We start from the raw sequence: 16,985 nt of genomic DNA on the forward strand, positions 1-16,985 counted from the left end.
AGGTTCGCAGTGAATGGACCTATATCCCTAAAGATCAATCTAACAAAGCTATTTACGTTCTTATACTTTTAACTAAGTATTATTACATTTCCTAACATATTATATCCATATAATATCTATACTAATATATGAAGCTGAAGAGTTTGTTTGAACAAGCTAATCTCAAGATCTATTAGGCCGATTTTGTTTTTTTCCACTAATAAGAAGCTACATGACTCCTGAGTGCTATAAGCTACTGTTACGCGCCGCTATCCTAGCCGATGACATCGGGCGTTTCCGGAAGTATTCGGCTGCGCGGTCAGGCTGGCAGAAGAGAAGATATGTCACGCGGCGAATATTTTCTATGGAGGTAGTTTGATGCCATTGGGAGGACATATACTATTTTTTATTCCGGAAAAAAATACAGAGGGACGTTTATCTCTAGTAACTTTCACGCGAGTGGAGTCGCAAGTTATTTTGTATGGAGAGAGTTTGAGGCCCTGGGAAGGACATAGGCTATGTTTATCCTGCAGAAAAAGATTTTAATATATGTTTTGCTACCGTGCAAAGGGCCGCTAGTATTCTTATTTTTTCTGTAAAATAAAAGGTTTGTATAACAAAATAAAAAATTCTTAGATTCCACATAACATTTATTGATTCACATTTTTTGCATGGGAATAGTGAAATTCTATTTTACGTGACTACAACTTACAACTAGCGTTTCTACATTATTATTTGGTTCTAAACACAGACTATTATACTAGACGAATATACAATAGTTAGTAACGTCAGGGAGTCTTATTCCGTCTACTAATACACACAGACTATACCAGACGAATATAGCTTGTAAGATCAGGGGGCCTTATTCCGTCTACGAGGGTATATCCGTCTTTTTGCCACAACAAGCGTTTTAATCGTTGAACAGCTTCGGTAGCCGTATAGGTAAATAGGGGATTTTTGACATTCTTACCTATAACGCCTATTAATTTATTTATTTTATTTTCTATCGAAGCTATCCTTCCAATAGATATTTCCAACTCCTCCCTATCTTTCTATTTCATTAATTTCGTGGCGGGATAATGACATATAAGTTTTCCCTGAGACTCGCCGAGCTTCACCGCTCGGTGTCATAAAATGCGTGCCACTGCTGATCCTGGCTTACAGGAGTTGTAGTGGTGGGTGTGAGGGCGGGAAAGTCTCTATTATTTGAATAGAACGTCGGTAATTAGAAAAAGACGGATTTACCCCAGCAGACGGAATAGGACTCTCTCACATTAATTATATTCTCACATTTTATAATGTAATAGACTCTTAAAAATAACATCTGTATAATATGATTGTAAATGTGTATTTATTTAGGAGAAGAACATTGAATCTTATTTCTAAAAATAATTCTAAAATAACCATATTAAATGCCAAGGCGATACAATAAATTGCTTACATAAACTTACATAACGTATTCTAAGAGACTAGATATAACATTTGAGTTTATCATTTGAGGTTTGTGTGGTCCCAAAATTAATTAAATTAATCCCAACTCTTCTTGCAGATTTGTGAGTACAAACTTTTAGTGTGATACTAGTTATTATAAGTATCTCCTTCCGTAAATCCTTATTACCAGATTTTATATCCGGCTCTAATGAACAACGCGTTATATTCTTAACGTTGTTATCTACAGTCACAAAAGTAGCTGAACAAATTCAAAACTTCAAAACGCTTCTAGACATTAATATCAACCGAAATATTCTTATCTAAAATAAAGTACACTCTGACATTTAATTTAATGAAGGAAAAACCATATTTAATCCGGACACAAAATGTCAAAGGCGATTTTTTTCGTTCAGCTATTTTTGTAACTGACTATACGGGGATACATTGTCAGAACCTTTACTAAAAATATTTTAATTAAAGTCCATTATTATAATCTTTATGTCTTCATAAATATTTCTACGTCTTACACTAATTACAAAGGCTTCATAATGTTCATCAATGAGAATAATTATTATAGCATACTTTATTGGTATATATATTAATTAATTACAAACATTTATATAAGAATATTCATATACTTTAAGCATGGGTACATATTATCATAATTCAAAATATTTATGTCAAAAAACAGGGTCCGCCCGTTCAAGATCTAAGGCGCACATCTCAACTTTTCGAAGTTATGTATTCCTTGTCAATTATAATCGTTCGATTTAACGGTGAAAGGAAACAGCTTGAGGAAACCTATATATCTATCAAAGATTTAGATAAGAATAGCGAAGGTTTATGAAATCTGTCAATTTGCTGTAGACCAGCGCGGCCAAATATCAGAAAAACATTATTACTTAAAACCATAAAAAGTTGCGGACCACAAGGGGTGCTCTATCTCTGGACCTCCGCTTGACATTGTCTTTGGGACACCAGTATAATATTAACTAATATAATAAATATAAAAATAAAAATAAAATAAAATAAAATTAATATATTATCATATGTGTTATTGTTCAAAACAGAACTGCAATAATGATGTGAACCATACAATTGTGTTTATTACATTGTTATTTCAATAATGTGTATGGAATTGATAAATAAATCACAGTTAATCCGCGTACTTGGTACCTATATACATTGTATTGTCAATAAATACGTTACTTTTTAGGTGTGATTTTACTGGCAGTTGTCACAGAGATCATCCAGAAGGATCTATCCAAAAACGGCTTTTAATTTAATAAACATTTGAACATATTTTTAATGAACGATCTTATTGATATTAATCGTATAATTTTAAAGTCACTTTTTGCAATATTTATAATTTTATTTTACTTAAAAATTACACATAAAATGAACGCTTTCGAAATATAAATGTTGGCTACATTGGAACACATTCCTAAAACAAGAAAAATTTACAAATAGTTTATTTCTCTCTAAGAATGACCGCGGACGACAATTTTAGTTTTTTTTTTTAATTTCCTTCTTATATTTGTGAATGACAATAGCCAATAGAAGTTACTTTTTGAGTTACTCTGCCAAGACAATTCTTTCTTAGTTTTTTTTTATAAGTAGGGAGGGGTCTACATTTTTTTTATTGATTCCAAGCTCCAAATTTCTGCTACGATATTATCCAAAAAGTTAGGGGTTGGTTAGAATTTGTTCGAAATAAAAAACCAGCGCCCATACACTACGTGCATACGTACATGCGCACATACGCCCAGACGTTTTCTTTGCGAAAGTATAGTAAAATTAAGTAATTGACTGAATACAATTAACCGCTTAGTTTTATTTCAAAAGTACCTACTCATTTAATTTTCCGTGTAATATTATTGTTGTATGATTAATCATTTTCTAATTAAGTCCATTTGAAACATGAGCGTTGAGTAGATTACCTAAACCACAAACAGTCATATTGCTCCATTACTGCGCACACAAACGAGGTAGATTAACATTTTTTTTTTAATAAACAAATTATAAATACAAATTAAGCACATTACACAAAAGGAAATAAGGTATGTATTTTTGTGAAAATATTTTGGATACTTATCCCAAACCCTAAATAACAGCTCACGGATACTAAATAGCGGTAAATGTCTGACCTTAATTTAAAACCTTCTACTTTTACAGTACCCTATTAGTATTATGAAAGGAAAAAACTAAATATAAAAAAAATTAAAAATAAATGCAAAAAAAATATATTCATTCTTTTATCTGTAATTATTATGACTCATTAAACTCGCGTCGTACATCGCATCGTGGCTTATATCATGTTCGCCTCTCAGTTCGCCATAATCGTTGCTGTCTCATCAGCTCCCAATGACCGTCATGAGCGGAGGTTCGTACCTCGTTAGTGGGTTGCCCTCAGCATGGTCGCTTAATTTTCAAGGGTTGCGAGCGCCTAAAGCGATCAACCAAAAGTCCCATGTGTTTATATAAGCCGGTCTTTACCAGGCTAACAAACGTAGAGAAATAAAAAAAGCGCTGTTCGCGTGATTCTGATTTCTGTTATACTTTAGCGGTCATTCGTCTTTGAGTCAGCGAACATAAAAGATATCGAAATATTAGCAGCATAAACCCTTTTTGTAATGAGTTTATTTTATGTGAATAATATACAACAGACAATTGCAAGAAATAAAAGACATTTGCTACGATATTTTATTCCATGAATCATTGATTTGTAGGCTATTTAGGGCCAATTATGTTTCCGGCCTCCTATTTGAAACCATTGAAGGGACTATACAATCTCTTCATGAGACTAAACCACCATTGACAAACATTAACAAAGAATAATAATACTTCGTGTTTTTTATAGTGAATATATTATATTCAATAGTGAAACGACCATCTCTTTACTCCAATGTAAACAATATAGAATGTTAGGCCAAATAACATAATATATCGATCAACCCTTCTTAATAAACCAAATCGATTTTTATAAGAAATTGATTCGGAAACGCGTTGGGTTTATTTCCAGTATAAACGTGCCTAAAAAACCGAGTCGAAACGCGTTGTTTACACTCTCGTCTCGTGGTTCGCCTGGCGATTCGTCTCGTTGTTCGCATGACAATGTAAATGAGCTAATAGATTATAATAATTGTTTCTATTATGTTTTTTCCTTGAATATGTTATATGTGCTTTTTAATACAAATTGGCCGCAATACTGATTATTTATAAAATATGTGATGTTTAGAATTGTGTACCTTTTCTTAAATCACGTTACGTGGTACACCTTTTGGAATAGGTAAGGATCCTGTTATTGTTCTGAGGTAAGGATAACGTGATATTAATTTACCCGTCGAAAATATATATGGTTTTGGTCACACTCGAGAACATTCGATACATCCGCACCGAAAACAACAAAGGTCCACAAATATCCGTTATTGATAAAAAATACTACTAACATTTTTAATCTATAATTTTTTTATATATATTTTGAAATATAAAACATGTTTTAAACCTTATTTTTCCTTCTTAGAGATGAATCTACATTCATATACCACACAGAAAATCGAACGCTGCGCAGTCAGCTGCAATTTTAATGGCAGGAAGCTATTTGTTATATATAACCGATCGAGAAATATCTATGGGAACAGCCTAGCATAGGTAGTCTAGATCATTTCAGTCAATCAATCTTATCACAATTAACATAGAATCTGATTTCCCATACGTGGGCCAATATCAGTTCCTGAGAGGCAGTTCTTACGAAATTGTCTTTTATATATTATGTCATAAATTAATTAGAACACATGAACTTCGTGTAAAAACCAAACATACTGGAAACGGACAGGTCACATACGACCTGCTTGTGTCCACATAAGGAAACTGGTTTATATGAAATCGACAATGCCTACGTAAAGTATCGAATCTGCCAAATGCTTTTTTCAATACGTAGGGACCGTCGAAATAGCCGCCATTTTATCGCAACGTCAATGTCAAATCGGTTTTCAATCGATGCATACGTAATGCTGGTTCCTAGGTCTATAGGCTAGTGCTCACTTGCTCTTCATCGAACCCATGGGCACCTCGTCGCGGCTCGTGAACGTGCGTGATGAGGAGATAGTCGTTTGTGTCCTCGACATCGGATCGCCGCGGAGTTGCTTGTATCTGCGTCAGAAATGTAACATTTATGGAAAATTTACTTTATGGACTGGAGATGATTTGTTAGCTGGCCATAAAGCGCCTTTAAGCTCTTGGTAATAAGACTTACAAAGGCAAAAATACTTTTTATATACGTAACTGTAACTCATGAATTAAAAACAGTAACATTATATTTACATTTAGTGGCTAATCATAAACTGAGACGGTTGTTTTTAAAATAATTTGATAACGTAAACCACAAACACTGCTAAACAACAGATATAATTGCTATCAAACTATATTTAGACTTAAGTTATTAATAAAATTAATATATATTTTATATATTAACTACTAGCTCGTGATCATGGCTTTTACTCGCTTGAAAGGCGTTGGATGGAGAAGAGTACCACCAAGTACTTTTAAGGGATAAAATGGATATGATTACAAGACGACACTTGAGTGACAAAATATAAATAGAAAAATTAAGGTTACTTTTATCCCAGAAAATAGACAGACTTTTACTAGAATGATACTAATAACCGAGCGAAACTGCATGCGGAAGCTTATAAAATTCACAAGCCAAAATCTGCGCAGGCTTTACTTGTAATTGTAATACGAGGTAGAGGGACAATGAATAACATTTCTTCAGAATTCCTCACAACTAAAATCACTCTTTCTTTATCCAATTGTTGATTTTGGCCGTAGATTCGTATATTTAATACAAGTAGATAAAGCGAGCGTTGTTTTACCTGATGAGTAAACTACATCTTATAAATAAAGGTTGCGAGGAGGCGCACACGGGCGATAAAATAATTGACGTGTCCAAAAAGTATCTTGGTGAATGTGGGTAAAAAAACCACTGCGGTGATACTGTAGCATGTGCGCGCACTCTTGAATATTAGTATAAATAATAGCACCCTTAGAACTAACGTGACCTAAATAAAAAAAGACGATTTGTGAGAAACGTATAAAAAAGATCTGAAATCAATGTAGAATAAAATGAATTGGGCGGTCGTTGAAAGTGAAAATCTCTATTTCTATTCTAAAATTTTGTTCGTTTTCTCGTCAAAGGGTGAGCATGCTTTAGAAGGTAGTTATTTACAAAATCAGAAAATATATAAATTTGAGTTAGATCACTTTAGTTCTAAGCGTGCAAATTATCAGTTATTTTATAATTTTACCGCCAGTGCCCGCCTAGTTTTTAAACCAACTTCAAAGGCGCAAGGAAGCTAAGCTAAATAACAAATAAAATAGTCATCGACTCAAAAACACATATTTTTGGTGCACTTTATGCACACAAATACACAAATTGGAAATTATATACTTTCCAATTTGATTTGATTTTCATATTATATCATAACCGCGATAAAGTCCGAAAAATAGTTTTATTACAATGTCTATCATTCGCGTAAACATAATAAATCAATATTATATTACTTGTGTGTAAATTTTTTTTTGGATTTTACTAGTTTTTGAGATGGTTTTATATTTGAACTACGTGTTTTGCGAATAGCGAATTAGTATAAATAGCGTTTACGTTTTGGATATTAATAATATAAATGAACGAACACGTGAACCCTAGATAATGGTATAAGGATTTTGAACATTTGGATATTATAGTGACCTAAATACCTAATTATGTAGTCCATTATAACACTAATATTGCAGCACACGAAACACACATGACAAATTTAATAAGCGTATTTAATGTAATTCATGTCGGGCAAATTTAGATTTGGCACGACCAAGCAATATTTTAAAGAAATATTTTATAATAATGTTCTTGTTATAACACGAACATGAGAAATCTATAATAAAGTAACAAATTACTATTAGTAAGCTCCGACAAACATACAATACACGAAGCAAAGCGAGAATCAAGATGTGTTACAAATAGTTATTAATATGCGTGGCGTAATGGAAGAATTATTAGAAGTAAACAGGTAAGGAAAACAAATTGTAACATGTATCTTTATCGAGGTGGAGCTTAAACTGATTATAAATATGAAATAACGTTTTTCAAAAACTATATCAATTTAGTGGCATCGGTCCAACCCTTTAAGTTCTATAAAAACTGTCGTACACATCCACGTGTTATTATATTTTTTCATCATAACCATCATCAGCCGCAGGATGTCTACTGCTGAACATTGGCCTCCCCTAAAGATTTCCAGATCGACTTATTGGAAGCGGCCCGCATCCAGCAATCTCCTGCGACTTTTATAAGGTCATCTACCTCGTGGGTGGACGTCCGACGCTGCGCTTGCCAGTGCGTGGCCTCTACTCCTGAACCTTCGTGCCCGATCGGCCATTAGGCCTGCGAGCTACGTGCCCTACCCACTGTCACTTCAGCTTGCTAATCCGATGGGTTATGTCGGTGACTTTCGTTCTTTCGCGGAGATCTGCGGAATACCAAGTATAGTTCTCTCCATAGCTCGCTGAGCGACTGTGAGTTTTCTCATACGGCCCGTAGTTAGAGGCAACGTCTCAGTATATTTTTTCATTTATTACCCATTAACGAGAGAATCAAGTATTCACGTAGACCTTGGGGTTAGTGCTTGACAACGCTTATTCACAGCAAGTCGCACCACTATTGTACGATAAAGTATTGTTTACTATGTGAATGCAAGCAATCTAAAATGATTCTCAGAGTCCCTTGATCACATTGGATCTTTTAGATTTTGGAATCTAAGTCATCGCCAAGTAAGTATGTTTTGGTACATTCGATCTTATAGCATTCATAATAATTGTTTTGTCAACACTCAGCTCTAGTGTTATATGAACTCCTATAGGTACTCCCACAATCCTGTGTTGACTACCTGTCCGATACGAAAATACATTTATTTTGTTTCTAACACTCACTGTTTTGTGACATGATCAAGATTGTGATATGATCTTTTTCTCGTTATAGCGAAAATAGCTTATGTATCGCAGCCAAAAAAGGAAGGATTACATATTTTTTATTCTTAGTTATTTTGAATTGCATTGGTTTAGTGTAAAGTTCGAATAATTCAAGGACACACAGCAATTGAATTGTATCTTTCTTTTGGATAACCAAATTTTCTGTGGATCTTTCTATGTTTATTAATACCCATATAAATTCTTTTAATGTAAAATCTTCCTCATATTAATTTCTTCTCGAAATGGCTTCATATTTGTGATATTTTTTTTTAATGAATTCTCCAAGCAGGACTTACATAAGACATCAAAGCCATCAAATTTGAATGAAAGCTTTCCACACAATTAGGTAAGTGGAATACCACTCACAAAACACATTTGTTGTTACAATACAAATTGAGCATTAAATATTAGTCTGAAGCTGTTCTCTTTAGACTCTGGACATGCACAAAACACACGACAATCGCAACGAACACAAAACATACTCATCTAGAATTCCTGGACATTAGTTGCTTTGTTATTAACACACAAAACTGTTTTAAAGATTCACATACTCTTTGGAATCCTGTCCTGTTCGTTGTAGATATGGTAGAGACATCCTTCGCAGACTGCTTACTTTCAAAACTCAGTCTAAAATATGTAAATAAATATCAATGTTTGATAATTTTAATTTTACCTTTACCGCAACCAACTAGATGGCAGTCTACTCTATATCCTTGTCCTGAGAGATAGGTTATGGTGCTTTTGAAAAAAAAGTGCAAATCAAAAATACCGCTGCTAGCAAATGAAAAACAACGCCAATTAATAAAAAGAAACCCAAAGGACCACACCATCGCAGAGAAAAAATCTTCTTTTATTTCCACACATATTAAAAGTGCTATTAGATTATAGCTTAACAAGTTCGTTAGCATTACTTAGTACATTAGTTACCGTTAGTACCTAGTTGAATGTTCTACTTCTAAGTTTTAACGTGCTAATGCCACTGCAAAAGTGTTCGTGTACCTTTCTTTCTTCTTCTTTTCTTTAAGACCATTCTTCATTATATCTCTGTCTTCGTCATTGTATAACTCAATCAGTATCTTCCTTTATCCTTTAGTTTTAACATTAATTTTGAAAAATATATTATGTTTCCTAATTCTTTTTAGCCATATAACCATTTAATATACTCAATTCAACTACAAGCCAATTAAATGAACGATTAAAATGCATCTCGCGATCTAATTATATTTGGCAGGTTTAGCGTTGGTTATTATTACGTAGCCTCTTACAGCTGCGTACTACTTTTAATGCTATTAGTATCAATTCCTACTGTAGTTCTTATTGTATCTGATCTGGAGGTTTGATTAAACGTTCTTTGCCCATTTCTCTTCGTATTTCCGAATCTCTTCATTTCCTCATCATTTGTCGACCGATGATAAGTTTCTTTAATCCTGAGTATGGAATTAACAGTAAGGTATTTTGGAACCAAACTATCTTCATAATGATCAGATCTACTTAAAATTAAACATAAGAATAGTTCTAATACATAATCATTTTATAAATGCATTTAGCCTCGGTTGTAAACATTATATCTTAAAAATATTGAAACCTTTCTCGGAATAAACTTAGAACTACGTTTTTATTGCACCAACCAACCTCTTCTTGATGAGTCTGAAGATCTTCCGTTTGCAGACGAAGATGATGAAAATGATGACGCCAATGAGGACGTTGTACGCGTCGGTGAACCTCCAGAATTCATTAGCGTCGGGGTATATCGCGCTTAAAACTTCTAGTATCCAGTTGATTCCCATCACGGCGAAGAGTTTGACATATAGTAGAAATCTGTAACAAATTTGTTTGGAATCAGAGAAATGATTTTCGTATTCCAAAGTGAGATTTACGTTGATAAGGAACATGAATAAATAATACATAACCGTGAATGTGTCTATATTAGAAAGTCGATTAAATAGTATTTAATAATTTACATGATTATACAAATTCTAAACTTAAGAAAAATTACTTAAAATTATGCTTTGGTCGTTACCCTTTGGTATAGTGGCTATGAATAAGGACTGTGAAACAAGATTTTTTGGTTCTAGGACTCTGTTTGATACCTAGGTTGGCAACAAATCGTGTGGGTTTTTCAATTACGTTTTGCTCCGATTTGGAATTAGATCCCCATGCGGATGAGGTCCTTGCCTCATATCAACACAATATGAGGTACTTAGGTAAAAATGAAACCAAATAATTTCATTTTTTACATCAGTTGAAGAGTAGCCTGGTGAAATTCTTCAAATGCCCCATACATTGATCTCTCTGACTTAAAATTTATTTAATTAACTAGGTATTGCTACTCGCGGTTTTGACTGCATTAAAAGTCGGTGGAATATGCGTCAATGATTTAAAGACTTTCTGATCACAAAATTCCTTAATCACTGTACCGTTTCATAGCGCCATCTGAACGACAACAGCGTCATCTATTTAATTCTGATTATATAACAATTTTTTTTTTCCTACGGGAGCAAATTACCGAGACAAAAAGTAGGTAATGTGTTAATTTGGGATGTGGTGTATATGAGACGAATTTCGTCCCAATTCGTTGACGTTTTTGAATTTATTTTTAACAAACATCCAAGCATTTCCGCAAACTAACTTTTATATTAGTGAAAAAATAGTAAGATATGAAGTATAAAGTAAATTAAGATTACCGTTGTTTATCATTCCTGTGTTGGTCGTGCATGGAGCTCTCCTTTGACTTCAGCACTGAGGTCTGACGTTTGATTTGCGTTATCTTAACTGCAGTCAACACGAAGAAGATCAAGTTGGCCACGCATAGCACAACTATCGGCCCGTACAGGTATATCAGCTTGCTGGTGCCTGAAAAAATAATCGGCTTATATAATTTCTTTAGTTGCATCAATCAGGCAAGGGAAAATAAGTAATTAAAATAGTGTTTTTATATATTTTTTATAACACTCTTGTTATGATTTTTTAATCTTATTGGAAATAACAGAGAAATGCAAAGCAGATAGATATTTGATACTATTTAGTTTTGTTTTTCAATTTGAAAGGTACAGCTTGCAGAATAATGTTTTAGTATTAGTGTCTTATTAATAATGAGATAAAAAACTGATTGAATCAATCTGAAGATCAAGTAGACCGTTTTTGATATTTGATTCGTACCAGCTTTCACATTGTGAAAAACAAAAGGCAGATTGTGAAAGAAAAAGGATTTTTTGACAAACGGTAAAGTAAATTTATCATAATTTTTAGCGTAAGCTTAAGCCCATTTCGTCGATGGTGCAGAATTTGTGGCATGGTTTTGAAATTAATATTTAGCTTCCACACTTAGTAGGAATGACATTATTCTAATTCTTTGTATGTACATACTATCTTTATCTTTTAAATATTCAACAACATTTCACATATTATCATTAACCATTACAGTTTTAAACCACATTTTCTGTTTTTGATTTAAATAATAAAATATTTTTTACCGTATATAAAGCAGCCTTGTTGTCTGATCATCGGCAGTAGTGGATGTGACGGCAGCCCAGAGAACTCCAGTGCAGCCAACAGGATCGTCAGCGCAGTGGGAATGCTAAATGCGTACGCGCTGTATGCCAGAAAGCGAGCTCGGATTGATAGCTTCTCTAACGACATCCCTCGTTTGCCACTGGAATTAACAATATTAAAAATAAATATTAAAATCAGGTAAACATTGCTGTAGGAATCATTTTCTGCACATGTTAAAACTTAAATCTCCTCATGACTATTAATTACCTACACTATTTACGAAGTCCTTCAAACCGTAACACAACAGTGCACATCGTTGCTTACCGACATAAATAAATAATTGCAATTGTACCTACGCAGACGACTCATAGGCGCGCGGAGTATAATAAAAAAAAATCGGTGTCAAAAGTTACTTTCGAACGCTGACGCACAGTTGAAGGTTGCAAAATTGTATACCTAGGTAAAATACGTTTCCTAGTAACATGACTCGACCTCTAATAACTTCGAAATTTTCATAATAATTATGAGTAATTTAAGGGCCGTAATAAATAATATTTTTTCTGCAACCTTCGTGTTAAATGACTGGTCATTCTTTGCCTTCTATGAATTATACCATTAACAATAGCAGCGGTTAAGTTGCCGCAGTGACGTTGTCAAATCGTTTCAACAACCTAACAATTTATGTAATTAGTAATTCTCTTATATTGAAATAGTATGAAAGCTGAATTTTGGCGGCTTGTAGTCATAAAAGACATAATATAGGGCTTGTGTCATAGTTTAAAGTAAATTTTATTTGAGTTATTGCATTAACAGCTACAGTTTTACTTATAAACTTGTTTTATCGTTAAGAGGTGGTTAAGAATTGCTTAAATAGCTGTCAAATACATCACCGATTTCCTAGTTTAAACCTAATTAAGAGGCAAGATGGCGGGTTTTGACTTACAGCGAATTTACTGATCGAGTAAATTTGTGTTTTAACTAAGCATAGCTTTATTTGGGAGTACCGAGAGTGACTTTTATATTTGTACGCTAAACTAAACGTGAACTCTTAGAGATTTTATGAGCCTTTGTATTTATTATATCTCGCAAGTATCCACGAGTTCCAAGCTAATTATAAATTAATTTACACTCGCCGCTGCTGATTTCCAGACTGCGAGTAATTATATCTCACTTTCGTGTAAAGCGATTGCGAACAAAAGCACAGAGCTGCCCAGGTTAACAATAAAATATTTAGGCCAAGCAAACCAGTTCTCTTGAAATTATTATGATGCAACAGATTATATCAAAAATGCGTTTCAGATGAAGGTATGACATAATGTTTAACACTAATTGACATGTTCATAATGTTTTTGGAATCCGGTATATTCGATTTGGTTTGTAGGTTTTGGGGTCAAAAGTAATTATTTTTGGTTTTATTTTTTAAACGTGCCCGGTAAAGTGAACCTACTGCACCTGATTGTAAGTGGATCGGGGTCCAGCATGTCGACTCACGAGAGATGGTTACCTCTCGACAGTTGACACAATTATGCCGGCCTTTTGGAACAAGATATACACAGACTTATCACGGAACGCGATGCTCTTACGTGGGCCACTATGGCGGGTTTTTACACCTAGTGTATGGTGGTTGCTATCCGGGCGGGTATGAAATATATCTTACCATCAACAAAATCTTGACATTAACGAAACGTCTCTTTTATGTTTTAAATTAGGACTCCAGGTGTTATATTAAGGTAGGTCATACACTAGGTAGTGAATACACTAAATAGTAACTACATTGTTTACAACTAGTCTATTTGATATATAATTTTCGAAAAGAAGAAAGAGGTCTCTTTTCTTCAGGTTCTTTTCCCTCTTCATTATGTTTGCAACAAGTCACAGATTTTTTAAGCGTGTAGCAATTTACGCAAACGAATTCTAAAGGGCGAGTTCACTTGTAACTGTTTTAAATACTTCAATGACCAAATCAATATAAGTAGTAACTGCGAAGCCGACCAAGCGAAATGACCTTGCATTTTTTTCCTGTTTTTACAGTCTCAAGGCACCAAAGTCGTCCCCGGTGATTATTGTCATGATCATTACATTAACGTTTTTGTTTAAATCATTATTGTAATTAGCAAGGTGAACTTTATTATTATTGCTCTTGAGGGTAAACATGACAATTACTTTCACCATCCGGCTTTCAAGAAATAGCTATTGGAACTGATGTGTAATGGAAGGCCGTATAGAATATAATATGTTCATAGACCTGTTAATACGGAAACTTCATTTATACACCGTGATTTTATAGTCGTATTGGAATAAAAAAAATTAAATTCTGTATCAGTAATAGAGTTTAGAAAACTATCAATGTAATAAAATAAAAAAAAAATAAAAATATAATCATTAAAATTAATGTTTACGAATAATAAATGAGAACTCGTGGTAATGCAACTAAATCTCACGTACTACTACGATCACTACGATCGGTGCCATTCATAACTATGAATAATTGTCGTGACGTTACTATCATTATCAAACTCGAACGACTAAAGAATAATATTATCAAAAACTGTTTGTTTTTTAATTATCAACAGTACAATTAATTCACTAATTTATTTGGTCCTCAAAATGGTTCTAACTACATTTTGGTTTCAAAAGGACTATAAAAACTCGATGTATATAGCAACATGGCAACCTCACATAACAGCATTAGCATATAGCATCGTCACTCAGAACTTTTTGTCTACACTGAAATCTGTGACCAAATAAATCAATTTCTCGAAATGACGTTAAGTTCCTCGACTCACCACGCACGCGCGAAACATTTGACTTCTAATTATGCATACAGTATATAAATATTAATTGCGTACAATAATTTGTATCTTATACATAAACATGTATATTTTATAACATTAGGAAATTCCAATAGCTTAGACTTGTAAGTCGTGTTTTATTGTTAAACCGCAAGAATTCTAAGGCACTTAATTGTTTGCATTGATTTCTGGGTTTATCCGTAACTATTGCAATTTTTACATGAAATATTTATTTATTAAGTTTCACTTGTGTGAAAATCTATGTACCTATTTTTTTTGTAATGCAGATATTCTTGCCCCAAAAGTAAATTACTAGCGAAAGTATACCCAATTAAACGATATTGTTGTTTATCTTATTACTGGATATAGTGATTATTGGCGCCGTCAAGATTCGTTTTAGGGAAACCATCTGCACCTACACATTAAACTACATAATATAATCTTTTTTTCAAATTCAAATCGCGCTGGTTTTTATAGTTGCCGATTTATGCCGATTTATTGATGATATATTTTTTGTGATTTATTTCTGGACTGGGGTGCATGCGCTCCTACTTGTACCTTCTTCGGGCGCCTATGATAGTTATAGTATAAAGTAACGTCTCCAAAGTGAAGAGCCTTCTAGAAATACTTTGTTGTTACTATTTATGTATTATCGTGATGGCGAACATTAGATGCTTGCTCATCTTCCTATTCGATGGCGTATAAAACATACACAATGCAGGTATATACAATATTATTTTTATTAATATTTTTTTATATTATAATATCGACTCTACTGCAGTGCGCTTAAGAATCAAATGAAAGGCTCACCATTCAAGTTCCGTCTACATATTTTGCAAATTTCCGTAGAAATGGCGACCAAGGTATTTATTGTCATGACCCTGTTATTTAGTACCAACAACCTTATAATTTACGGTAATTAAATAATTAAAGCTTCTTGGATATATTCGAGCAAACATAAACGCTTTGGAAAATTTTATATGAGAGTAAATTTTGAAGGAAATATTGGTAGTCTTAAGATTGTTAAAGGTTGCCGCCACTGTAGAGGAACAGATGGTTGCGTTCCTCTATGGAAGAGAAGATCTTCAGTTAGGCAAATGTTACAGCTGACCGGCCGCGGCCCCTCCGACAGTTCCTAATCCGATGTGGTATATACACTGCGCGTCGCGTAAATTCTGCTATCGAAGTCAGAATCGTCTTTCGCTATCTAGTGTGATTATTGAGCATTATTTCCTAATTTTCAATATTCATCTTACAGTTCTTGATGTTAACGAGATAACGGTGTATATAATATACTAATTGGATCACCACAAACTTATGTAATCATAAAATTATTAACCTCGTAGGTCAATGGTTGATGAACTTACCTAAATGTCCACCAGATGTCGAAACACATGACGTTGAGCCAGAAGAAAGCGACCAGCAACCAGTAGTAGATGATGAAGGCTGGAAATTATAAATGATAAATTAATTGGGTTAATGGCATATTTATTAAATACAAAATAACTCTAGCTGACGATAGATATCATTAACTATAAGGAGCATTTGACGCATGATACGCTGCTCAAAATGTAACTGATTTATTGCTGATAGGTCTCTCATATGTGAGAGTCCGCAGTGTCTATTTTGGCCGCCAAGCAGCAGTGTGTAGTCACTGTTGTGTTCCGGTTTGAAGAACATTATAGCCAGTGTAACTACTGGACATAATGAGACTTAATATCTCATGTCTCAGGATGGCGAGCGCAATGTAATACCAAACAATACTTTGTAATTCAAGGTGTTGGATGGTGTTTCTACTGTTTATGGGCAGTCGTATCGCTTATCATCAGGCGAAGGGCAAGCTCGTCTCGTCATTTAAGGCAATAAAAAAAAATAGTATGTCCATTTTTAGGTTCCGTACATCAAAAGGACATTTATAGGATCACTTTATTGTCCGTCTGTCTGTCTCTCAAGACTTTTTTTCAGGAACGCTAACAGGTATCAGGTTGAAATTTATACCAAATACTCGAGTCAACAGTCTCTAAGCCGTGAACGCGATCAGAAGATATGAACTATTTTTGTCGCATACTTTCGTATATTTTGTGACTTCACGTAGAAATCGACACTTATAAAGTAGGTATTTCTAGTTGCTAGTATCATGAAATTGAGCAAGAAGCATTGAAACAATTTCCTTAATAGGACATGTTAAGGAACAAAACTGGAAATCTTAAATATGCAATTTAATAACAAGAAAAAAGTAGGTCGTACGGAACCCTTGGTGTGAGA

At 33.8% G+C, this 16,985-nt stretch overlaps 1 protein-coding gene across 1 annotated transcript in view; it reads right to left on the reverse strand.

Moving 5' to 3' along the window:
- Nucleotides 1-611: 611 nt before the first annotated feature.
- Nucleotides 612-16,985, reverse strand: part of LOC115439859 (G-protein coupled receptor Mth2) — a gene marked incomplete at its 5' end in the record, with an annotated part of 31,108 nt that continues 14,734 nt past the window's right edge. Inside the window, 6 exon segments of the mRNA XM_030163901.2 lie at nt 612-5,562; nt 8,988-9,063; nt 10,069-10,254; nt 11,121-11,289; nt 11,910-12,088; nt 16,088-16,166. Coding sequence (XP_030019761.2) covers nt 5,437-5,562; nt 8,988-9,063; nt 10,069-10,254; nt 11,121-11,289; nt 11,910-12,088; nt 16,088-16,166 — 815 coding nt within the window. The 3' untranslated portion in view covers nt 612-5,436.

The sequence above is a fragment of the Manduca sexta genome, chromosome 14 (genome assembly GCF_014839805.1).
Source record: "Manduca sexta isolate Smith_Timp_Sample1 chromosome 14, JHU_Msex_v1.0, whole genome shotgun sequence".
Classification (NCBI taxonomy): Eukaryota; Metazoa; Arthropoda; class Insecta; order Lepidoptera; family Sphingidae; genus Manduca; species Manduca sexta.